Source organism: Pongo pygmaeus, chromosome 8, assembly GCF_028885625.2.
Source record: "Pongo pygmaeus isolate AG05252 chromosome 8, NHGRI_mPonPyg2-v2.0_pri, whole genome shotgun sequence".
NCBI lineage: Eukaryota > Metazoa > Chordata > Mammalia > Primates > Hominidae > Pongo > Pongo pygmaeus.
Genome location: NC_072381.2, coordinates 99901134 through 99922968, shown reverse-complemented (window position 1 = coordinate 99922968; position 21835 = coordinate 99901134). Strand labels below are relative to the sequence as shown.

General features: G+C 38.7%; 1 protein-coding gene across 2 annotated transcripts in view; it reads right to left on the bottom strand.

Annotated features, from left to right (window-relative positions):
* The window catches only part of LOC129006337 (cytochrome P450 2C19), a 134364-nt gene that overhangs the window by 49369 nt on the left and 63160 nt on the right, over positions 1-21835 (bottom strand). For both annotated transcript variants that reach the window (XM_063670003.1, XM_054435895.2), the window contains exons 4-5: positions 19382-19542; positions 18054-18230 (exon numbers count right to left, since the gene is read on the bottom strand). In XM_063670003.1, coding sequence (XP_063526073.1) covers positions 18054-18230; positions 19382-19542 — 338 coding nt within the window. The remainder of the gene's footprint in view (positions 1-18053; positions 18231-19381; positions 19543-21835) is intronic.

Genomic DNA, 21835 nt, shown 5'->3' with positions numbered 1-21835 from the left:
CTAGTGGTCTATCAATTTTGTTGATCCTTTCAAAAAACCAGCTCCTGGATTCATATATTTTTTGAAGGGTTTTTTGTGTCTCTATTTCCTTCAGTTCTGCTCTGATTTTAGTTATTTCTTGCCTTCTGCTAGCTTTTGAATGTGTTTGCTCTTGCTTTTCTAGTTCTTTTAATTGTGATGTTATGGTGTCAATTTTGCATCTTTCCTGCTTTCTCTTGTGGGCATTTAGTGCTATAAATTTCCCTCTACACACTGCTTTGAATGCATCCCAGAGATTCTGGTATGTTGTGTCTTGGTTCTCATTGGTTTCAAAGAACATCTTTATTTCTGCCTTCAATTCGTTATGTACCCAGTAGTCATTCAGGAGCAGGTTGTTCAGTTTCCATGTAGATGAGCAGTTTTGAGTGAGATTCTTAATCCTGAGTTCTAGCTTGATTGCACTGTGATCTGAGAGATAGTTTGTAATACTTTCTGTTCTTTTACATTTATTAAGGAGAGCTTTACTTCCAAGTATATGGTCAATTTTGGAATAGGTGTGGTGTGGTGCTGAAAAAAATGTATATTCTGTTGATTTGGGGTGGAGAGTTCTGTAGATGTCTATTAGGTCCACTTGGTGCAGAGCTGAGTTCAATTCCTGGGTATCCTTGTTGACTTTCTGTCTCGTTGATCTATCTAATGTTGACAGTGGGGTGTTAAAGTCTCCCATTATTAATGTGTGGGAGTCTAAGTCTCTTTGTAGGTCACTCAGGACTTGCTTTATGAATTTGGGTGCTCCTGTATTGGGTGCATATATATTTAGGATAGTTAGCTCTTCTTGTTGAATTAATCCCTTTACCATTATGTAATGGCCTTCTTTGTCTCTTTTGATCTTTGTTGGTTTAAAGTCTGTTTTATCAGAGACTAGGATTGCAACCCCTGCCTTTTTTTGTTTTCCATTTGCTTGGTAGATCTTCCTCCATCCTTTTATTTTGAGCCTATGTGTGTCTCTGCACATGAGATGGGTTTCCTGAATACAGCACACTGATGGATCTTGAGTCTTTATCCAATTTGCCAGTCTGTGTCTTTTAATTGGAGCATTTAGTCCATTTACATTTAAAGTTAATATTGTTATGTGTGAATCTGATCCTGTCATTATGATGTTAGCTGGTTATTTTCTCATTAGTTGATGCAGTCTCTTCCTAGTCTCGATGGTCTTTACATTTCGGTATGATTTTGCAGTGGCTGGTACCGGTTGTGCCTTTCCATGTTTAGCGCTTCCTTCAGGAGCTCTTTTAGGGCAGGCCTGGTGGTGACAAAATCTCTCAGCATTTGCTTCTCTGTAAAGTATTTTATTTCTCCTTCACTTATGAAGCTTAGTTTGGCTGGATATGAAATTCTGGGTTGAAAGTTCTTTTCTTTAAGAATGTTGAATATTGGCCCCCACTCTCTTCTGGCTTATAGAGTTTCTGCTGAGAGATCCGCTGTTAGTCTGATGGGCTTCCCTTTGGGGGTAACCCGACCTTTCTCTCTGGCTGCCCTTAACATTTTTTCCTTCATTTCAACTTTGGTGAATCTGACAATTATGTGTCTTGGAGTTGCTCTTCTCATGGAGTATCTTTGTGGCATTCTCTGTATTTCCTGAATCTGAATGTTGGCCTGCCTTGCTAGATTGGGGAAGTTCTCCTGGATAATATCCTGCAGAGTGTTTTCCAACTTGTTTCGATTCTCCCCGTCACTTTCATGTATACCAATCAGACGTAGATTTGGTCTTTTCACATAGTCCCACATTTCTTGGAGGCTTTGCTCGTTTCTTTTTATTCTTTTTTCTCTAAACTTCCCTTCTCACTTCATTTCATTCCTTTCATCTTCCAGGGCTGATACCCTTTCTTCCATTTGATCCCATCAGCTCCTGAGGCTTCTGCATTCTTCACGTAGTTCTCGAGACTTGGTTTTCAGCTCCATCAGCTCCTTTAAGCACTTCTCGGTATTGGTTATTCTAGTTATACATTCTTCTAAATTTTTTTCAAAGTTTTCAACTTCTTTGCCTTTGGTTTGAATATCCTCCCGTAGCTCGGAGTAATTTGATCGTCTGAAGCCGCCTTCTCTCAGCTCGTTGAAGTCATTCTCCATCCAGCTTTGTTCCGTTGCTGGTGAGGAACTGCGTTCCTTTGGAGGAGGAGAGGTACTCTGCTTTTTAGAGTTTCCAGTTTTTCTGGTCTGTTTTTTCCCCATCTTTGTGGTTGTATCTACTTTTGGTCTTTGATGATGGTGATGTACAGATGGGTTTTTGGTGTGGGTGTCCTTTCTGTTAGTTTTCCTTCTAACTGACAGGACCCTCAGCTGCAGGTCTGTTGGAGTACCTGGCCGGCCATGTGAGGTGTCAGTCTGCCCCTGCTGGGGGGTGCCTCCCAGTTAGGCTGCTCGGGGTTCAGGGGTCAGGGACCCACTTGTGGAGGCAGTCAGCCCATTCTCAGATCTCCAGCTGCATGCTGGGAGAAACACTGCTCTCCTCAAAGCTGTCAGACAGGGACATTTAAGTCTGCAGAGGTTACTGCTGTCTTTTTGTCTGTGCCCTGCCCCCAGAGGTGGAGCCTACAGAGGCAGGCAGGCCTCCTTGAGCTGTGGTGGGCTCCACCCAGTTCAAGTTTCCAGGCTGCTTTGTTTACCTAGGCGAGCCTGGGCAATGGCGGGCGCCCCTCCCCCAGCCTCGCTGCCGACTTGCTGTTTGATCTCAGACTGCTGTGCTAGGAATCAGCGAGACTCCATGGGCGTAGGACCCTCTGAGCCAGGTGTGGGCTATATTCTCCTGGGGCACCATTTCCTAAGCCCATCGGAAAAGCACAGTATTCGGGTGGGAGTGGCCCGATTTTCCAGGTGCCGTCTGTCACCCCTGGAAGGGGAACTCCCTGACCCCTTGTGCTTCCTGAGTGAGGCAATGCCTCGCCCCTGCTTCGGCTGGTGCACGGTGCACTCACCCACTGACCTGTGCCCACTGTCTGGCACTCCCTAGTGAGATGAACACGGTACCTCAGATGGAAATGCAGAAATCACCCGTCTTCTGCATCACTCGTGCTGGGAGCTGTAGACCGGAGCTGTTCCTGTTCGGCCATCTTGGCTCCTCCCCCCAATAAGAGCTACTTATGACAAACCCACAGCCAATATCATACTCAATGGGCATTCCCTTTGAAAACTGGCACAAGTCAGGGATGCTCTCTCTCATCACTTCTATTCAATGTAGTGTTGGAAGTTCTCACTGGGGCAATCAGGTAGAGAAAGAAATAAAGGTTAATCAATTAGGAAAAGAGGAAGTCAAATTGTCCGTGTTTGCAGATGACATGATTGTGTATGTAGAAAACCCCATCATCTCAGCCCAAAAACTCCTTAAGTTGATAAGCAACTTAAGTAATGTCTCAGGATATAAATCAATGTGCAAAATTCACAAGCATTCTTATACACCGATAACAGACAAACAGAGAGCCAAAACACGAGTGAACTCCCATTCACAACTGCTTAAAAGAGAGTAAAATACCCAGGAATCCAACTTCAGAGCGATGTTAAGGACCTCTTCAAAGAGAACTACAAACCACTGCTCAATGAAATAAAACAGGACACAAACAAATGGAAGAACATTCCAGGCTCATGGGTAGGAAGAATCAATATCGTGAAAATGGCCATACTGCCCAAGGTAGTTTATAGATTCAATGCCATCCCCATCAAGCTACCAAAGACTTTCTTCACAGAATTGGAAAAAACTACTTGAAAGTTCATGTGGAAATAAAAAAGAGCCCGCATTGCCAAGTCAAACCTAAGCCAAAAGAACAAATCTGGAGGCATCATGCTACCTCACTTCCAACTATACCACAAGGCTACAGTAAACAAAACAGCATGGTACTGGCACCATATGGATATAGACCAATGGAACAGAACAGAGCCCTCAGAAATAATACCACACATCTACAACCATCTGATCTTTGACAAACCTGACAAAAACAAGAAATGGGGAAAGGATTCCCTATTTAACAAATGGTGCTAGGGAAATTGGCTAGCCACATGTAGAAAGCTGAAACTGGATCCCTTCCTTACACCTTCTACAAAAATTAATTCAAGATGGATTAGAGACTTACATGTTAGACCTAAAACCATAAAAACCCTAGAAGAAATCCTAGGCATTACCATTCAGGATATTGTCATGGGCAAGGACTTCACATCTAAACCACAAAAAGTAACGGCAACAAAAGCCAAAATTGACAAATGGGATCTAACTAAACTAAAGAGATTCTGCACAGCAAAAGAAACCACCATCAGAGTGAATAGGCAAGCTACAGAATGGGAGAAAATTTTTGCAATCTACTCATCTGACGAAGGCCTAATATCAAGAATCTACAAAGAACTCAAACAAATTTGCAAGAAAAAAACAAACAACCCCATCAAAAAGTGGGCAAAGGATATCAACAGACACTTCTCAAAAGATGACATTTTTGCAGCCAAAAGACACATGAAACAATGCCCATCATCACTGGCCATCAGAGAAATGCAAATCAAAACCACAATGAGATACCATCTCACACCAGTTAGAATGGCAATCATTAAAAAGTCAGGAAACAACAGGTGCTGGAGAGGATGTGGAGAAATAGGAACACTTTTACACTGTTGGTGGGACTGTAGGCTAGTTCAACCATTGTGGAAGTTGGTGTGGTGATTCCTCAGGGATCTAGAACTAGAAATACCATTTGACTCAGCCGTACCATTACTGGGTATATACCCAAAGGATTATAAACCATGCTGCTATAAAGACACATGCACACATACATTTACTGCGGCACTATTCACAATAGCAAAGACTTGGAACCAACCCAAATGTCCAACAATGATAGACTGGATTAAGAAAATGTGGCACATATACACCATGGAATACTATGCAGCCTTAAAAAAGGATGAGTTCATGTCCTTTGTAGGGACATGGATGAAGCTGGAAACCATCATTCTCAGCAAACTATCACAAGGACAAAAAACCAAACACCGCATGTTCTCACTCATAGGTGGGAATTGAACAATGAGAACACGTGGACACAGGATGGGGAATATCACACACTGGGGCCTGTTGTGTGGTGGGGAGAGTGGGGAGGGATAGCATTAGGAGATATACCTAATGTAAATGATGAGTTAATGGGTGCAGCACACCAACATGGCACATGTATACATATGTAACAAACTAGCACATTGTGCACATGTACCCTAGAATTTAAAGTGTAAAATATATATATATAAAACTGGCACAAGAAAAGGATGCCCTCTCTCATCACTCCTATTCAACATAGTGTTGGAAGCTCTGGCCAGGGCAATCAGGCAGGCAGGAGAAAGAAACAAATGGTATTCAATTAGGAAAAGAAGAAGTTAAATTGTCCCTGTTTGCAGATGACATGATTGTATATTTAGAAAAACCATCGTCTCAGTCCTTAAGCTGATAAGCAACTTCAGCAAAGCCTCAGGATACAAAATCAATGTGCAAAAATCACAAGCATCCCTATACACAAAAAAGAGACAAACAGAGAGCCAAATCATGAGTGAACTCCCATACACAATTGTTACAAATAGAATAAAATACCTAGGAATCCAACATACAAGGGATGTGAAGGACCTCTTCAAAGAGAACTACAAACCAGTGCTCAACAAAATAAAAGAGGACACAAAGAAATGGAAAAAATATTCCATGCTCATGGATAGGAATAATAAATATTGAGAAAATGGCCATACTGGGAGGTTCCAAGGTGGCCAAATAGGAAGAATTCCAGTCTGCAGCTCCCAGCATGAGCAAAGTAGAAGATCGGTGATTTCTGCATTTCCAACTGAGGTACTGGGTTCATCTCACTGGGGCTTGTCAGACAGTGGGTGCAGCCCATGGAGTGTGAGCTGAAGCATGGTGGGGCATCACCTCACCCAAGAAGCACAAGGGGTCAGGGAATTCCCTTTCCAAGCCAAGGGAAGCCATGACAGATGGTTCCTGGAAAATTGGGACACTCCCACCCTGATACTGTGCTTTTCCAATGGTCTTAGCAAATGGCACACCAGGAGATTATATCCCATGCCTGGCTCAGAGGGTCCCATGCCCATGGAGCCTCGCTCACTGCTAGCACGGCGGTCTGAGATCAAACTGCAACGTAGCAGCAAGGATGGGGGAGGGGCGTCCGCCACTTCTGAGGCTTGAGTAGGTAAACAAAGCAGCCAGGAAGCTCGAACTGGGTGGAGCCCCCCACAGCTCAAGTAGGCCTGCCTGCCTCTGTAGACTACACCTTTGGGGGCAGGACATAGCTGAAAAAAAGGCAGCAGAAACTTCTGCAGACTTAAACATCCCTATCTGACAGCTTTGAAGAAAGTGGTGGCTCTCCCAACACGGAGTTTGAAATCCGAGAATGGACAAACTGCCTCCTCAAGTGGGTACCTGGCTCCTGAGTAGCCTAACTGGGAGACATCTCCTAGTAGGGGCCGACGGACACCCCATACAGCCGGGTGCTCCTTTGAGACGAAGCTTCCAGAGGAAGGATCAGGCAGCAACATTTGCTGTTCTGCAATATTTGCTGTTCTGCAGCCTCAACTGGTGATATCCAGGCAAACAGGGTCTGGAGTGGACCTCCAGCAAACTCCAACAGACCTGCAGCTAAGGGTCCTGACTGTTAGAAGGAAAACTAACAAACAGAAAGGAAACCCAGACCAAAACACCATCTGTGTGTCACCATCATCAAAGACCAAAGGTAGATAAAACCACAAAGATGGGGAGAAACGAGAGCAGAAAATCTGAAAATTCTAAAAATCAGAGCACCTCTTCTCCTCCAAAGGAACGCAGCTCCTTCCCAGCAACAGAATGTAGCTGGACAGAGAATGACTTTCACGAGTTGAGAGAAGAAGGCTTCAGATGATCAGTAATAACAAACTTCTCCAAGCTAAAGGAAGATGTTTGAGCCCATCACAAAGAAGTTAAAACATTGAAAAAAGATCAGACGAATGGCTAACTAGAATAAACAGCATGGGGAAGACCTTAAATTACCTGATGGAACTGAAAACCATGGCATGAGAACTATGTGATGCATGCACAAGCTTCAGTAGCCGATTCGATCAACTGGAAGAAAGGGTATCAGAGACTGAAGACCAAATGAATGAAATGAAGCTAGAAGAGAAGTTTAGAGAAAAAAGAGTAAAAAGAAATGAACAAAGCCTCCAAGAAATATTGGACTATGTGAAAAGACCAAATCTACATCTGATTGGTGTACCTGAAAGTGATGGGGAGAATTGCAACCAAGTTGGAAAACACTCTTCAGGATATTATCCAGGAAAACTCCCCAACCTAGCAAGACAGGCCAAAATTCAAATTCAGTAAATACAGAGAATGCTACAAAGATACTCCTCAAGAAGAGCAACTCCAAGACACATAATTGTCAGATTCACCAAAGTTGAAATCAAGGAATAAATATTTAGAGCAACCAGAGAGAAAGGTCGGGTTACCCCCAAAGGGAAGCCCATCAGACTAACAGCAGATCTCTCAGCAGAAACTCTACAAGCCAGAAGAGAGTGGGGGCCAATATTCAACATTCTTAAAGAAAAGAACTTTCAAACCAGAATTTCATATCCAGCCAAATTAAGCTTCATAAGCGAAGGAGAAATAAAATCCTTTACAGATGAGCTAATGCTGAAGAATTTTGTCACCACCAGGCCTACCTTACAAGAGCTCTTGCAGGACGTGCTAAACATGGAAAGGAACAACTGGTATGAGCCACTGTAAAAAAGTGTCAAATTGTAAAGACCATCATTGCTAGGAAGAAACTGTGTCAACTAACAAGCAAAATAACCAGCTAACATCATAATGACAGGATCAAATACACAGAATATTACCTTAAATGTAAATGGGCCAAATGCTCCAACTAAAAGGCACAGATTGGAAAATTGGATAAAGTCAAGACCCATCAGTGTGCTGTATTGAGGTGACCTATCTTACGTGCAGACACACATAGGCTCAAAATAAAGGGATGGAGGAAGATCTACCAAGTAAATGGAAAGCAAAAAAATGCAGGGGTTGCAATCCTAGTCTCTGATAAAACACACTTTAACCAACAAAGATCAAAAGAGACAAAGTAGGCCAATATATAATGGTAAAGGGATCAATTCAACAAGAAAAGCTAACTATCCTAAATATATATGCACCCAATATAGGAGCACCCAGATTCATAAAGCAAGTCCTTAGAGACTTACAAAAAGACTTAGACTCCCACACAATAATAATGGGAGACTTTACCACCCCACTGTCAAAATTTGACAGATCAATGAGACAGAAAGTTAACAAGGATATCCAGAAATTGAACTCAGCTCTGCACCAAGCGGACCTAATAGACATCTACAGAACTCTCCACCCCAAATCAATAGAATACACATTCTTCTCAGCACCACATTGCACTTATTCCAAAATTGACCACATAGTTGGAAGTAATGCACTCCTCAGCAAATGTAAAAGAATAGAAATTATAACAAACTGTCTCTCAGACCACAGTGCAATCAAACTAGAACTCAGGATTAAGAAACTCACTCAAAACCGCTCAACTACATGGAAACTGAACAACCTGCTCCTGAATGACTACTGGGGACATAACGAAATGAAGGCAGAAATAAAGATGTTCTTTGAAACCAATGAGAACAAAGATACAACACACCAGAATCTCTGGGACACATTTAAAGAAGTGTGTAGAGGGAAATTTATAGCACTAAATACCCACAGGAGAAAGCAGGAAAGGTCTAAATTTGACACCCTAACATCACAATTAAAAGAACTACAGAAGCAAGAGCAAATATATTCAAAAGCTAGCAGAAGACAAGAAATAACTAACATCAGAGCAGAACTGAAGGAGATAGAGACACAAAAAACCCTTCAAAAAATCAATGAATCCAGGAGCTGGTTTTTTCAAAAGATCAACAAAATTGATAGACTGCTAGCAAGAATAATAAAGAAGAAAAGAGAGAAGAATCAAATAGATGCAATAAAAAATGATAAAGGGGATATCATCACTGATCCCACAGAAATACAAACTACCATCAGAGATTACTATAAACACCTCTATGCAAATAAACTAGAAAATCTAAAAGAAATGGATAAATTCCTGGACACATACACCCTCCCAAGACTAAACCAGGAAGAAATTGAATTTCTGAATAGACCAATAACAGGCTCTGAAATCCAGGCAATAATTAATAGCATACCAACCAAAAAAAGTACAGAATCAGAGGGATTCACAGCTGAATTCCACCAGTGGTACAAAGAGGAACTGGTGCCATTCCTTCTGAAACTATTCCAATCAACAGAAAAAAAGAGAATTCTCTCTAATCATTTTATGAGGCCAGCATCATCCTGATACCAAAGCCTGACAGAGACACAACAAAAAAAGATAATTTTAGACCAATATCCCTGATGAACATCGATAAAAAAATCCTCAATAAAATACTGGCAAACTGAGTCCAGCAGCACATCAACAAGGTTATCCACCACGATCAAGATGGCTTCATCCCTGGGATGCAAGGCTTGTTCAACATATGCAAATCAATAAAAGTAATCCATCATATAAACAGAACCAAAAACAAAAACCACATGATTATCTCAATAGATGTAGAAAAGGCCTTCGACAAAATTCAACAGCTCTTCATGCTAAAACTCTCAATAAATTAGGTATTGATGGAACATATCTCAAAATAATAACAGCTATTTATGACAAATCCACAGCCAATATCATACTGAATGGGCAAAAACTGAAAGAAATTCCTTTGAAAACGGGCACAAGACAAGGATGCCCTCTCTCACCTCTCCTATTCAATATAGTATTGGAAGTTCTACCCAGGGCAATCAGGCAAGAGAAATAAATAAAGGAAATTCAATTAGGAAAAGAGGAAGTCAAATTGTTCCTGTTTGTAGATGACATGATTTTATATTTAGAAATCCCCATTGTCTCAGCCCAAAACTCCTTAAATTGATAAGTAACTTCAGCAAAGTCTCAGGATACAAAAATCAATGTGCAAAAATCACAAGCATTCCTATACACCAATAACAGATACACAGAGGGCCAAATCATGAGTGAACTCCCATTCACAATTGCTACAAAGAGAATAAAATACCTAGGAATCCAACTTACAAAGGATGTGAAGGACCTCTTCAAGAACCACAAACCACTGCTCAGTGAAATAAAAGAGGACACAAATAAATAGAAGAACATTCCATGCTCATGGATAGGAAGAATCAATATCATGAAAATGGCCATACTGCCCAAGATAAGTTATAGAATCAATGCCATCCCCATCAAGCTACCACTGAGTTTCTTCACAGAATTCAAAATAACTACTTTCAATTTCATATGGAACCAAGGAAGAGCCAGTATAGCCAAGACAATCCTCAGCAAAAAGAACAAAGCTGGAGGCATCACACTACCTGACTTCAAACTATATTACAAGGCTGAAGTAATAAAAACAGATGGTACTGTTACCAAAACGGATATATAGACCAATGGAACAGAACAGAGGCCTCAGAAATAACACCACACATCTACAGCCATTTGATCTTTGACAAACCTGACAAAAACAAGAAATGGGGGAAGGATTCCCTTTTTAATAAATGGTGTTGGGAAAACTGACTAACCATAAGGAGAAAGCTAAAACTGGATCCCTTTCTTACACGTTATACAAAAATTAATTCAAGATGGATTAAAGACTTAAACATAAGTCCTAAAACCATAAAAATCCTAGAAGAAAACCTAGGCAATACCATTCAGGACACAGGCATGGGCAAAGACTTTATGACTAAAATACCAAAAGTAATGGCAACAAAAGCCAAAATTGACTAATGAGATCTAATTAAACTAAAGATCTTCTCCAGAGCAAAAGAAACTATCACCAGAGTGAACAGGCAACCTAGAGAATGGGAGAAAATTTTTGCAATCTATCCATCTGACAAAGGGCAACTATCCAGAATCAACAAAGAACTTAAACAAATTTAAAAGAAAAAAAAACAAACAACCCCATCAAAAAGTGGGTGAAGGATATCAACAAACCCTTCTCAAAAGAAGACATCTATGTGGCCAGCAAACATATGAAAAAAAGCTCATCATCACTGGTCATTAGAAAAATGCAAATCAAAACCACAATGAGATACCATCACATGCCAGTTAGAATGGAGAACATTAAAAGTCAGGAAACAATAGGTGTTGGAGAGGATATGGAGAAATAGGAATATTTTTACACTGTTTGTGGGAATGTAAATTAGTTCAATCATTATGGAAGGCAGTGTGGCAATTCCTCAAGGATCTAGAACTAGAAATATCATTTGACCCAGTAATCCCATTACTGGGTATATACCTAAAGGATTATAAGCCCTTCTACTATAAAGACACATGCACATGTATATTTATTGCAGCAATGCTTACAACAGCAAAGACTTGGAATGAACCCAAATGCCCATCAATGATAGACAGATAAAGAAAATATGGCACACATACATCACGGAATACTATGTAGCCATTAAAAAGGATGAGTTCATGTCCTTTGCAGGGACATGGATGTAGCTGGAAACCATCATTCTCAGCAAACTAACACAAGAACAGAAAACTAAACACTGCATGTTCTCACTCATAAGTGGGAAATGAACAATGAGAACACATGGAGAGAGGGAGGTATAGCATTAGGAGAAATACCTCATGTAGATGACAGGATGATGGGTGCAGCAAACACCATGGTGCGTATATACCTATGTAGCAAAACTGCATGTTCTGCAGATGTACCCCAGAACTTAAGGTATAATTTAAAAATTTTTAAAAATGCCCATCCTTCTACTGTCTACAAGAGTACAAGTCCCATCTTTTACTAGTAGATGTAGAAGCTCCATCTCAGGCCTAGAAGACCCATCTCAGGCCTAGAAAATCCTAAATAACCTTCTGAAAAGCTCCTGGAACTGATATACAACTTCAGTGAAATTTCAGCACACAAAATAAATGTACAAAACTCAGTACCATTTGTATACACCAAAAATGTTCATGCTGAAAGCCAAATCAAGAATGCCATCCCATTTATAATAGCCATAGTGGGGGGAGGGGGTGGAACCTAGGAATACAGCTAACAAAGGGGCAAATGGTCTCTACAAGGAGAGCTACAAAACACTGTTGAACAAAATCATAGATTACAGGAACAAATGATAAAACAGTTCATGCTTATGGATTGAAACAATCAATATCATTAAAATGGCTAGACTGCCCAAAGCTATCTACAGATTCAATGCTATTCCTATCAAACTACCAATGTCATTTTTCACAGAATTAGGAAAAACTATCCTAAAATTCGTTTGAAACCAAAGAAGAGCCCAAATAGCCAAAGCAATAGAGAAGCCAGAAATAAAGCCACACACCTATAGCCATCTGATCTTCAACAAAGTTGACAAAAATAATCAATGAGGAAAGGACTCTCTATTCAGTAAATTGAACTAGGATAACTGGCTAGCCATACACAGAATAAAACTGGAACACTTCCTTGCACCATATACAAAAATTAACTCGAGATATATTAATGATCTAAGTTTAAAACATCAAACTAAGAATCCTATAGAAAAAAATCTATGCAATACCATTCTGGATACAGGCTTTTGCAAAGAATTTATGAATAATCCCTCAAAAGCAATTGGAACCAAAATGGATATTGACAAGTGGGACCTAATTAAAGTAAAGAGCTTCTGCACAGCAAGACAAAGTATCAACAGAATAAACAGACAACCTACAGAATGGGGACAAAATATTTGCAAACTGTGACTCTAACAATGGTCCAACAGCGAGAATCTATAAGGTACTTAGACAATTCAACAAGTTAAAAAACAAATAACTTCATTAAAATTGGGCAAAGAACATATGTCCTTCCAAAGAAGTCATACACATGGCCAACAAGCATATGACAAAATGCTGAACATCACTTATCATCAGAGAAATGCAAATCAAAACCACAATGAGATATCATCTCATACCAGTCAGAATGGATATGATTAAAAAGCCAAAAAATAACAGATGTTGGTGAGGCTGCAGAAAAAAGGGAAAACTTATACACTACTGGTGGAAATGTAAGTTAGTTCAGCCACTATGGAAAGCAGTTTGGAAATTTCTCAAAGAACTAAAAACAGAACTATCATTTGATGCAGCAATTCCACTCCTGGGTACATATCCAATGGAAAACAAATTGTTCTACCAAAAAGACACATGTGCTCATATGTCCATCTCTGCACTATTCACAATAGCAAAGACATAGAAGCAACCAATGGTGTGTGGCATAAAGAAAATGTGGTATATACACACTATGAAATGCTATGCAGCCATAAAAAAAATCATGTCTTTGCAGCAACATAGATGCAGCTGGAGGCCATTGTCTTGAGAGAATTAATGCAGCAACAGAAAACCAAATGCCACATGTTCTCATATAAAAATGGGACACAAAGATGGAAACAATACGCACTGGGAATTACTATAGAGGCTAGAGAGATATAAAGGCAAGAGCTGAAAAGCTACCTATTGGGTACTATTCTCACTACCTGGGTGATGAAATTATTTGTACCCTAAACTTCATCATCACACAATAAACCCATGTAACAAACTTGAACATGCACTTCCTGAATCTAAAATAAAAGTTGAAAATTTTTTTAAAAAGAAAGTATTTCGTATGGTATCATTTTAAAATCAGGCAAGCAATTATCATAACTAAATACAAAATTTAAGGTAAACTTGCCTTTTAAACTAAACCAGACCCTTGCAAAGGAGGAAAAAAGAATATCTAATACCTAAATAAATTGAAAACTCTTCAATGTTCAAGGATTGGAAGACTTAATATTGTTAAGATGGCCATACTCCTCAAAGTGATCTAAAGATTCAATGCAATCCCTACCAAAATACCAATGACCTTTTTCCAGAAGGGCGAAAGTTGATTGTCCAATTCATATGCAACTACATGGTGATGAAGCAGCTACATTACCTGGGATATATACCCTCAGGTTTGTCATCGTGCCGCAGGAAAATTTAGGACATGGACACATCTGAGTGGGTTAAGGAGCAGGTAGTTTAATAACAGAAGAAAGGAGAAAAAGAGCAGTTTCTTGTGAGAGAGAGAGACATCCAAAGAGGGGGAAGGAGGCGGACCACAGCAGATCTTATAAGCAGGCTGGAAAAGGCAGTGTCTGATTTATATAGGGCCCAAAGATTGGCTCAATCAGGTGTGGCATTTACATAGTGGGCAGGGAAGGCTGGCCACCCCACTCTAATGTTATTATGCAAATGGACTTTCCACTTGACCAGCGCCATCTTGTCTGCTCCTTACTGTACATGTGGCTGGCAAAGGGAAGGGAAGATAGAGCCACCATTTTGAACATGCCTAGTCACAGGTAGTTCTTTCCTATCAGCATTCACCGTGCAGGCTTCCAGCTTGCTTGTCTATGTCTGCAGCTCAATTTTACAGGCTGCTGTTTGCCAGACAATGATCTGGGGTTGCTTTTCATTAAAAAGAAAAACCTTACCGAGAACTCCCAAATGCTTACTCTCTGCCTAAGTAATTTCTTCTTAATTTCTGTATCAGTGAGTTCTCAGTTTCCAACTTCAAAACTTACTACAAAGTACAATAATCAAAAGTGTGGTACTAGCATAAAGATAGACATCAAGACCAATGGAATAAAACTGAAATGAAGAAATAAACCTAAACATCTATGGCCAATTTACTTTCATCAAGGGTGCCTAGACCATTCAGTCTGAGGAAAGAATCTCTTCAAAAAATGGTGATGAGTCAATTGGATGACAAAATACAAATGAAGCTGGGACCTTCCCTACCTCACTCCAAATGAGAAATATAACTGAAAAATGGATGGAAAAACTTAAATATAAGGGCTAAAACTATAAAACTCTTAGAATAAAACATAGGAGTAAATCTTCATGACTTCATATTTGGCAATAGATTCATAAATTTGATACCAGATGAGCAAAAGAAAAAATAGATAAACCAAACTTCATCAAAATTAAACTTTGTGCATCAAGAATATAATTAGGAATGTGAAATGACAACCAACAGAATGGGAAGAAATATTTTCATATTATGTATATGTAAGAGTTTAGTGTTTTGAAAACATAAACAATTCTAATAGCTTAAAAAGAAAAATAAAGGCAAATTAATTTAAATAGGAAATGTACTTGAATAACATTTCTCAAAAGAAGATATACAAATGGGTAACAGTATATTAAAAGAAGTTCAAAATCACTGGTCATTAAATACAAGTTAAAACCACAATGAGACCTGGGCATGGTGGCTCACACCTGTAATCCCAGCACTTAGGGATGCCAAGGTGGGCAGATCACCTGAGGTCAAGAGTTCGAGTCCAGCCTGGCCAACATGGTGAAACCCTATCTCCACCACAAATATAAAAATTAGTCAGATATGGTGGCACAAGCCTGTAATCCCAGCTACTCTGAAGGCTGGGGCAGGAGAATTGCTTGAATGAGATCATGCTACTGCACTCCAGCCCATGCAACAGAGTGAGACTCTGTCTCAAAATAAATAAATAAATAAATCCATAATGAGATACCACTTTACATTCACTAGGATGGCTTTAATAAATACAGAAAATTACAAGTATTAGCAACTATGTGGAAAAATAGAAATCCTTCTACATTGCTGGAAGGAATATAAAATGCCACATTCACTGTAGAAAAGTTTGGCTCTTATACAAGAAGATAAACATAAAATTACCATTTGACCCAGCAAATCAACTCCTGAGAATATACTAAAGAATGATGAAAACATGCCCATAAAGAAACATACACAAATGGTTAAAGAAAGATTATCTATAAGAGCCGAAATTTGGAAACAATGCAAATGTCCATAAACAGATGAATAACAATTTGTGATAAATGTGCGTAGAAAATAAAATATACTTTATCCACAAAAAAGAATGAAGTACTGATATATGCTACAACTTAGATGAGCCTCCAAAACATTGTAAGTGTAAGGACCCAGAAATAAAAGGTCGCATATGCTATGAGTTCTTTATATATCCATAACAGGCAAACCCATAGAGACAGAAAAAAGATTAGAGGTTATTACATGATGGAGTGGGGGAATGGAGTGATTATTTAGCGAATATAATATGTTTTTGTGGCATGATAAAAACATTTTGAAACCAGAGAAAGCTGGTGGTTGCACAGCTCCTTTGAAGAAATTGACAAGTTGATCCTAAATTTCATATGAAGATTCAAGGGACCCAGAATAATGAAAACAGTATTGAAAAAGAACAACAAAAGACTCACACTCCTTGATTTAATAAGTTGATATTATTACAAAGGTACAGTAATTAAGACTTCAAGATGGTATACTATAGGCATTAGGACAGACATATAGATAAATGGAGTAGAATTGAGAGCCCCCCAAAAAAACCCTTCACACATTTATAGTCAATTGGATTTTGACAAGGTTGTCAAGACAATTCAATAGGAGGAAAAAATAGCCTTTTCAAAAATGGTGCAATGACAAAAGACGTGATGTTTACACGATATCTGATAGATACCAAATTCCAATTCTTATCTGTACAAATCATTTTAGTTCACACTCAGTGAAGCCTTCCCTCTTCCATCCACCTACTCTTTCCCATCACACTCCTCTACGCCTCCATGTAAATCATTCCAACCCATCTGAAACCCCTCCTCTGACTCTCACTGCAAATATTTTAAGGCCTATTTCAATCTGCAGGAATGCAGGAAACCCACCTAGGTTAAACCATTCTTTCCCATTCTCAAATAAACTGTGTGCAATAATGATGCCCATTTTCAACCTATGACATAATATTTTATATTTTCTAACTTGTTGATAATTGCTTCCATTTCATCTAAAATCTGCATTTTGTTTCCCCTTGGGTAGATTTTTGTTATTATTATTATACTTTAAGTTCTGGGATACATGTGCAGAACGTGCAGGATTGTTAAATAGGTGTACATGTGCCATGGTGGTCTCCTGCACCTATGAACCTGTCATCTACATTAGGTATTTCTCCTAATGCTATCCCTCCCCTAGCCCTCCACCCCTTGACAGGCCCCAGTGTGTGATGTTCCCCACCCTGTGTCTATGTGTTCTCATTGTTCAACTGCCACTTATAAGTGAGAACATACGGTGTTTGATTTTCTGTTCCTGTGTTAGTTTACTGAGAATGATGGCTTCCAGCTTCATCTATGTCCCTGCAGAGGACATGAATTCATCTTTTTTATGCCTCCATAGTATTCCATGGTGTATATGTGCCACATTTTCTTAATCCAGTCTGTCATTGATGTACATTTGGGTTGATTCCAAGTCTTGGCTATTGTGAATAGTGGCACAATAAACAAATGTGTGCATGTGTCTTTATAATAGAATAATTTATAATCCTTTGGGTATATACTCAATAATTGGATTGCTGGGTAGAATGGTATTTCTAGTTCTAGATCCTTGAGGAATCGCCACACTGCCTTCCACAATGATTGAACTAATTTACACTCCCACAAACAGAGTAAAAACATTTCTATTTCTCCACATCCTCTTCAGCATCTATTATATCCTGACTTTTTAATGATCACCATTCTAACTGGCATGAGATGGTATCTCATTGTTGTTTTTATTTGCATTTCTCTAATGACTTCTTTTGAAAAGTGTCTGTTCATATCCTTCACTCAGTTTTTGATGGAGATGTTTTTTATTTTCTTTTAAATTTGTTTAAGTTCCTCCTGCGCTGATCTCACTGGAAGCTGCAGAACAGAGTTTTTCCTATCCTGTCATCTTTATTGTTCAGGTAGATTATATTTATCTAAACAATTTTGTCTATGTATTCTAATTATTTAACAATTTAATTTTCTATTTTCTATGATGCTTACTGGATATTCATGCATACAATAAAAACTTAAATATGCTTCTCAAGCATTACTCCTTGACCTGTTAAACATCCGTAGTAAACCCAAAACTAGTCAATGAATCACAAATATGCAAGCAGTCACATAACTAAGCTTTTGTTAACATTTTACCTCCTCCATTTTGATCAGGAAGCAATCAATAAAGTCCCGAGGGTTGTTTACGTCCATCGATTCTTGGTGTTCTTTTACTTTCTCCGAAATATAACTTTCCATAAAAGCAATGTTTTTAAGAAATTTGTTATGGGTTCCCGGGAAATAATCAATGATAGGGGGAAAATTATTGCATATCTAAGAGAAAACAATAATTTATTAAATTAAAAGCATTTGATAAAGACATACATACCATATACCAAGCTCTGGTTGTAATTTAAAGCTGTAAATGTAAATAAAATATATTGTATATCTTGATGGGGAAATTTTTATTGTACATATGTAGTAATTCTCTGATTATAAAAGATTTGAGAAAGAAAATTCTGACCAGAGAATCAAAGATGATAATCATTTCCTAGACTCATACCTCCTTTTTATAGTATAAAAGCATCTTTATATTAATTATCTTACTTTTTACAATTCTTCTCTACAATCTTGAAATATAAGATGGTATGAATTACTACATTAACATTTTGGAGATGACAGCATAGTTTAAAAGAGTTTGCACAACCTGATTGATAGTACAAAGCTAGTCCCTGCTATATTGATTTCTATCAAGCAGCCTCTGAAATTGAATTAGTATTTTAGAAGTGGGAGGGGCTCAAAAATTCTTCAAATTCCAACTGTACACCAGAGCAGTTAAATGACTTCTGTAAAATCATACAATTATTATTTAGGCAGAGTATAAAACATGCCAATTCAGCACAGGGTAAAAGTATGATGTCTGTTTATGGTTCATACACCAAAAAAACAATAATTTTGTCATTCCTAACCCAGCTATCTCATCAGCTAGAAACCCAACTGAGATATCAAACACCCCTGCCCTATTCAGTGTTTCTTGACAGCTTCTGTGGTTCCAAATATTCTCTCTCCTTGAAGGAGATAACATCTTTTAGATTAGGATATTTCTGTCACATAATATGACAAAGTGTGAATTGAAGGACAAGCCTTGTGGGTAATGGAAGACTCCAAAGTGCCTGGATGTCCATGGATTGATACAAGCATGCTTTGGGGCTGTCACCAAAGCACTTTATAGAAACAGGTCTTTGGAGTTTAGTGGAAAAAACACTGATCAGGGAGCTTAGAAGCCTGATCTATATTGGGGTATTCATTTCCTGTGCCTAAAATAAAGAACTTTGACATCTTTCCCAGATATTCAACCCATGGCTGTCTAGGCAAGACTGTAGTATTCAAAAATGTACTTCAGGGCTTGGTCGATATAGAATTTTGGATTTCCCAGAAAAAAAGACCTTAAGTGGTTTCTCAGGAAGCAAAAATCTTGGCCTTACCTGGATCCAGGGGGTGCTCACAATCGTGGTGTTTTCATTCAATTTTTCCATCAAGTTAAGAAATTGCTGATCTTTATAATCAAAACGTTTCTGGAAAATAATGGAGCAGATCACATTGCAGGGAGCACAGCCCAGGATGAAAGTGGGATCACAGGGTGAGGCTAAATGATTGGAAACAATTTTAAAATACGAGTAAACATTAGATATAAAACAGTTTGTATTTGTTAACAGATAATAATAATTTAGAAATTTTAAGCAATATCTTACCTATGAATTCCCTTAAAAGCAAAAAAGAGTTTGGCATGCATAAAATCAACACATCACTTTTACATTAATCCCTAATTAACCATTACAGCCTAGCTGGTTAAATAATGGTTGCTCAAATGCTAAATTTACATTCCCGGCCTATTTGTCTTTTACTTTGGAAAGAAAAAAAAGAGACTTTTTTAGAAACTGAATAATTTAAGATTCAGAGGGAATCACATCAGTCTGCAAAGTCTGTAGACAACAAAGCACTGAGATAGAAAGGGTGAGAATAGTTGGGGATTTCAAAGCTTTTTATATTACAACGAATAGCTGAAAGAATCATGTATTGAACCAGTAGAGAGGAACTAGAGAGACTATGGGTGAATTCATGTATTTGAGGAAATAAATGTAAGAAATAGAATGTGTTTTATGAGAACAAAAACAAACATAAATGAATAGTATGTCTAACACAGATTAGTTTGTCAAAAAAAAATTAAACAAAAACTTGTTATTTGAAATGAAAATCCCAGATAAGGCAAACAAGGAAAAGTAAATTAGGTAGGGCACAGTGGCTCACGCCTATAATCCCAGCACTTTGGGAGGCCAAGGCAGGTGGATCACCTGAGGTCAGGAGTTCAAGACCAGCCTGGCCAACATGGTGAAACCCCATCTCTGCTAAGGATGCAAAAATTAGTCGAATGTGGTTGTGGGTGCCTGTAATCCCAGCTACTTGGGAGGCTGAGGGAGGAGAATCACTTGAATCCAGGAGGCAGAGGTTGCACTGAGGTGATATCACACCAGTACACTTCAGCCTGGCAAAAGAGTGAGACTCCAACTCAAAAAAAAAAAAAAAGAAAGAAAGAAAGAAAAGAGAAAAGAAAAAAAGTAAATTAATAAATGGAGTTTTTTGTTTCTTCTTTAGTTTTTTAAAAATGAATTTTCTTCTCTAGGAATTAAATGCCCGTCATCTCTAATCATCCTTCAAATTTAACTTATTTGAAATTTGACATTGATTAGACCAAGTCTATCATTTAATAGCTAAATAAATTAAATTATACAAAAAGTTTTCTTGTTTGGTGGAGGATCTCTGAAATAAAGTTGTTGTAATCAAGTGATTGTTAAACTTTATTTTTTTAATTTTTTAATTTTACTTTAAGTTCTGGCATACATGGGCAGAATTGTGCAGATGATTTGTTACATAGGTATACATGTGCCATGGTGGTTTGCTGCATCTATGAACCTGTCATCTAGGTTTTAAGCTCTACATGCATTAGGTATTTGTCTTAATGCTCTCCCTCCCCTTGCCCCCCAACCCCTCAACAGGCCCTGGTGTGTGATGTTACCCTTCCTGTGTCCATGTGTTCTCATTGTTCAACTCCCACTTATAAGTGAGAACATGCGGTGTTTGGTTTTCTGTTCCTGTGTTAGTTAGCCGAGGATGGTGGTTTCCAGCTTCATCCATGTCCCTGCAAAGGACATGAACTCATTCTTTTTAATGGCTGCATAGTAGTCTGCAGTGTATATATGCCACATTTTCTTTATCCAGTGTGTCATTGATGGGCATTTGGGTTGGTTCCAAGTCTTTGCTATTGTAAATAGTGCTGCAATAAACATACGTTTGTATGTATCTTTATAGTAGAATCATTTATAATCCTTTGGGTATATACCCAGTAATGGGATTGCTAGATCAAATGGAATTTCTGGTTCTAGCATTGAGGAATTGCCACACTGTCTTCCACAGTGGTTGAAATAATTTACACTTCCACCAACAGTGTAAAAGCATTCCTATTTCTCCACATTCTCACCAGCATCTCTTGTTTCCTAACTTATTAATGATCACCATTCTAACTGGCATGAGATTGTACCTCATTGTGGTTTTGATTTGCATTCTCTAATGACCAGTGATGATGAGATTTTTTCATATGTTTGTTGGCCACATAAATGTCTTCTTTTGAGAAGTGTCTGTTGATATCCTTCACCTACTTTTTGATGGAGTTGTTTGTAAGAGATCCATCAGAGTGGTGGGGAAAAAGTATAGGTAAAGGAGCAGGCCTTCTGAAAGGTCGGAAGGCTCTGCATAGCTTCAGGTGAGAATAGCTGAAGGCAGCTGTTCTCTAACCCTGAGGCAGAGGACGAGGAGTATGCACAAGGGAGGGAAGGGGAAGTCATCTTGAACAGGCTTGTTTACTTATGTTGACCAGGAACTGA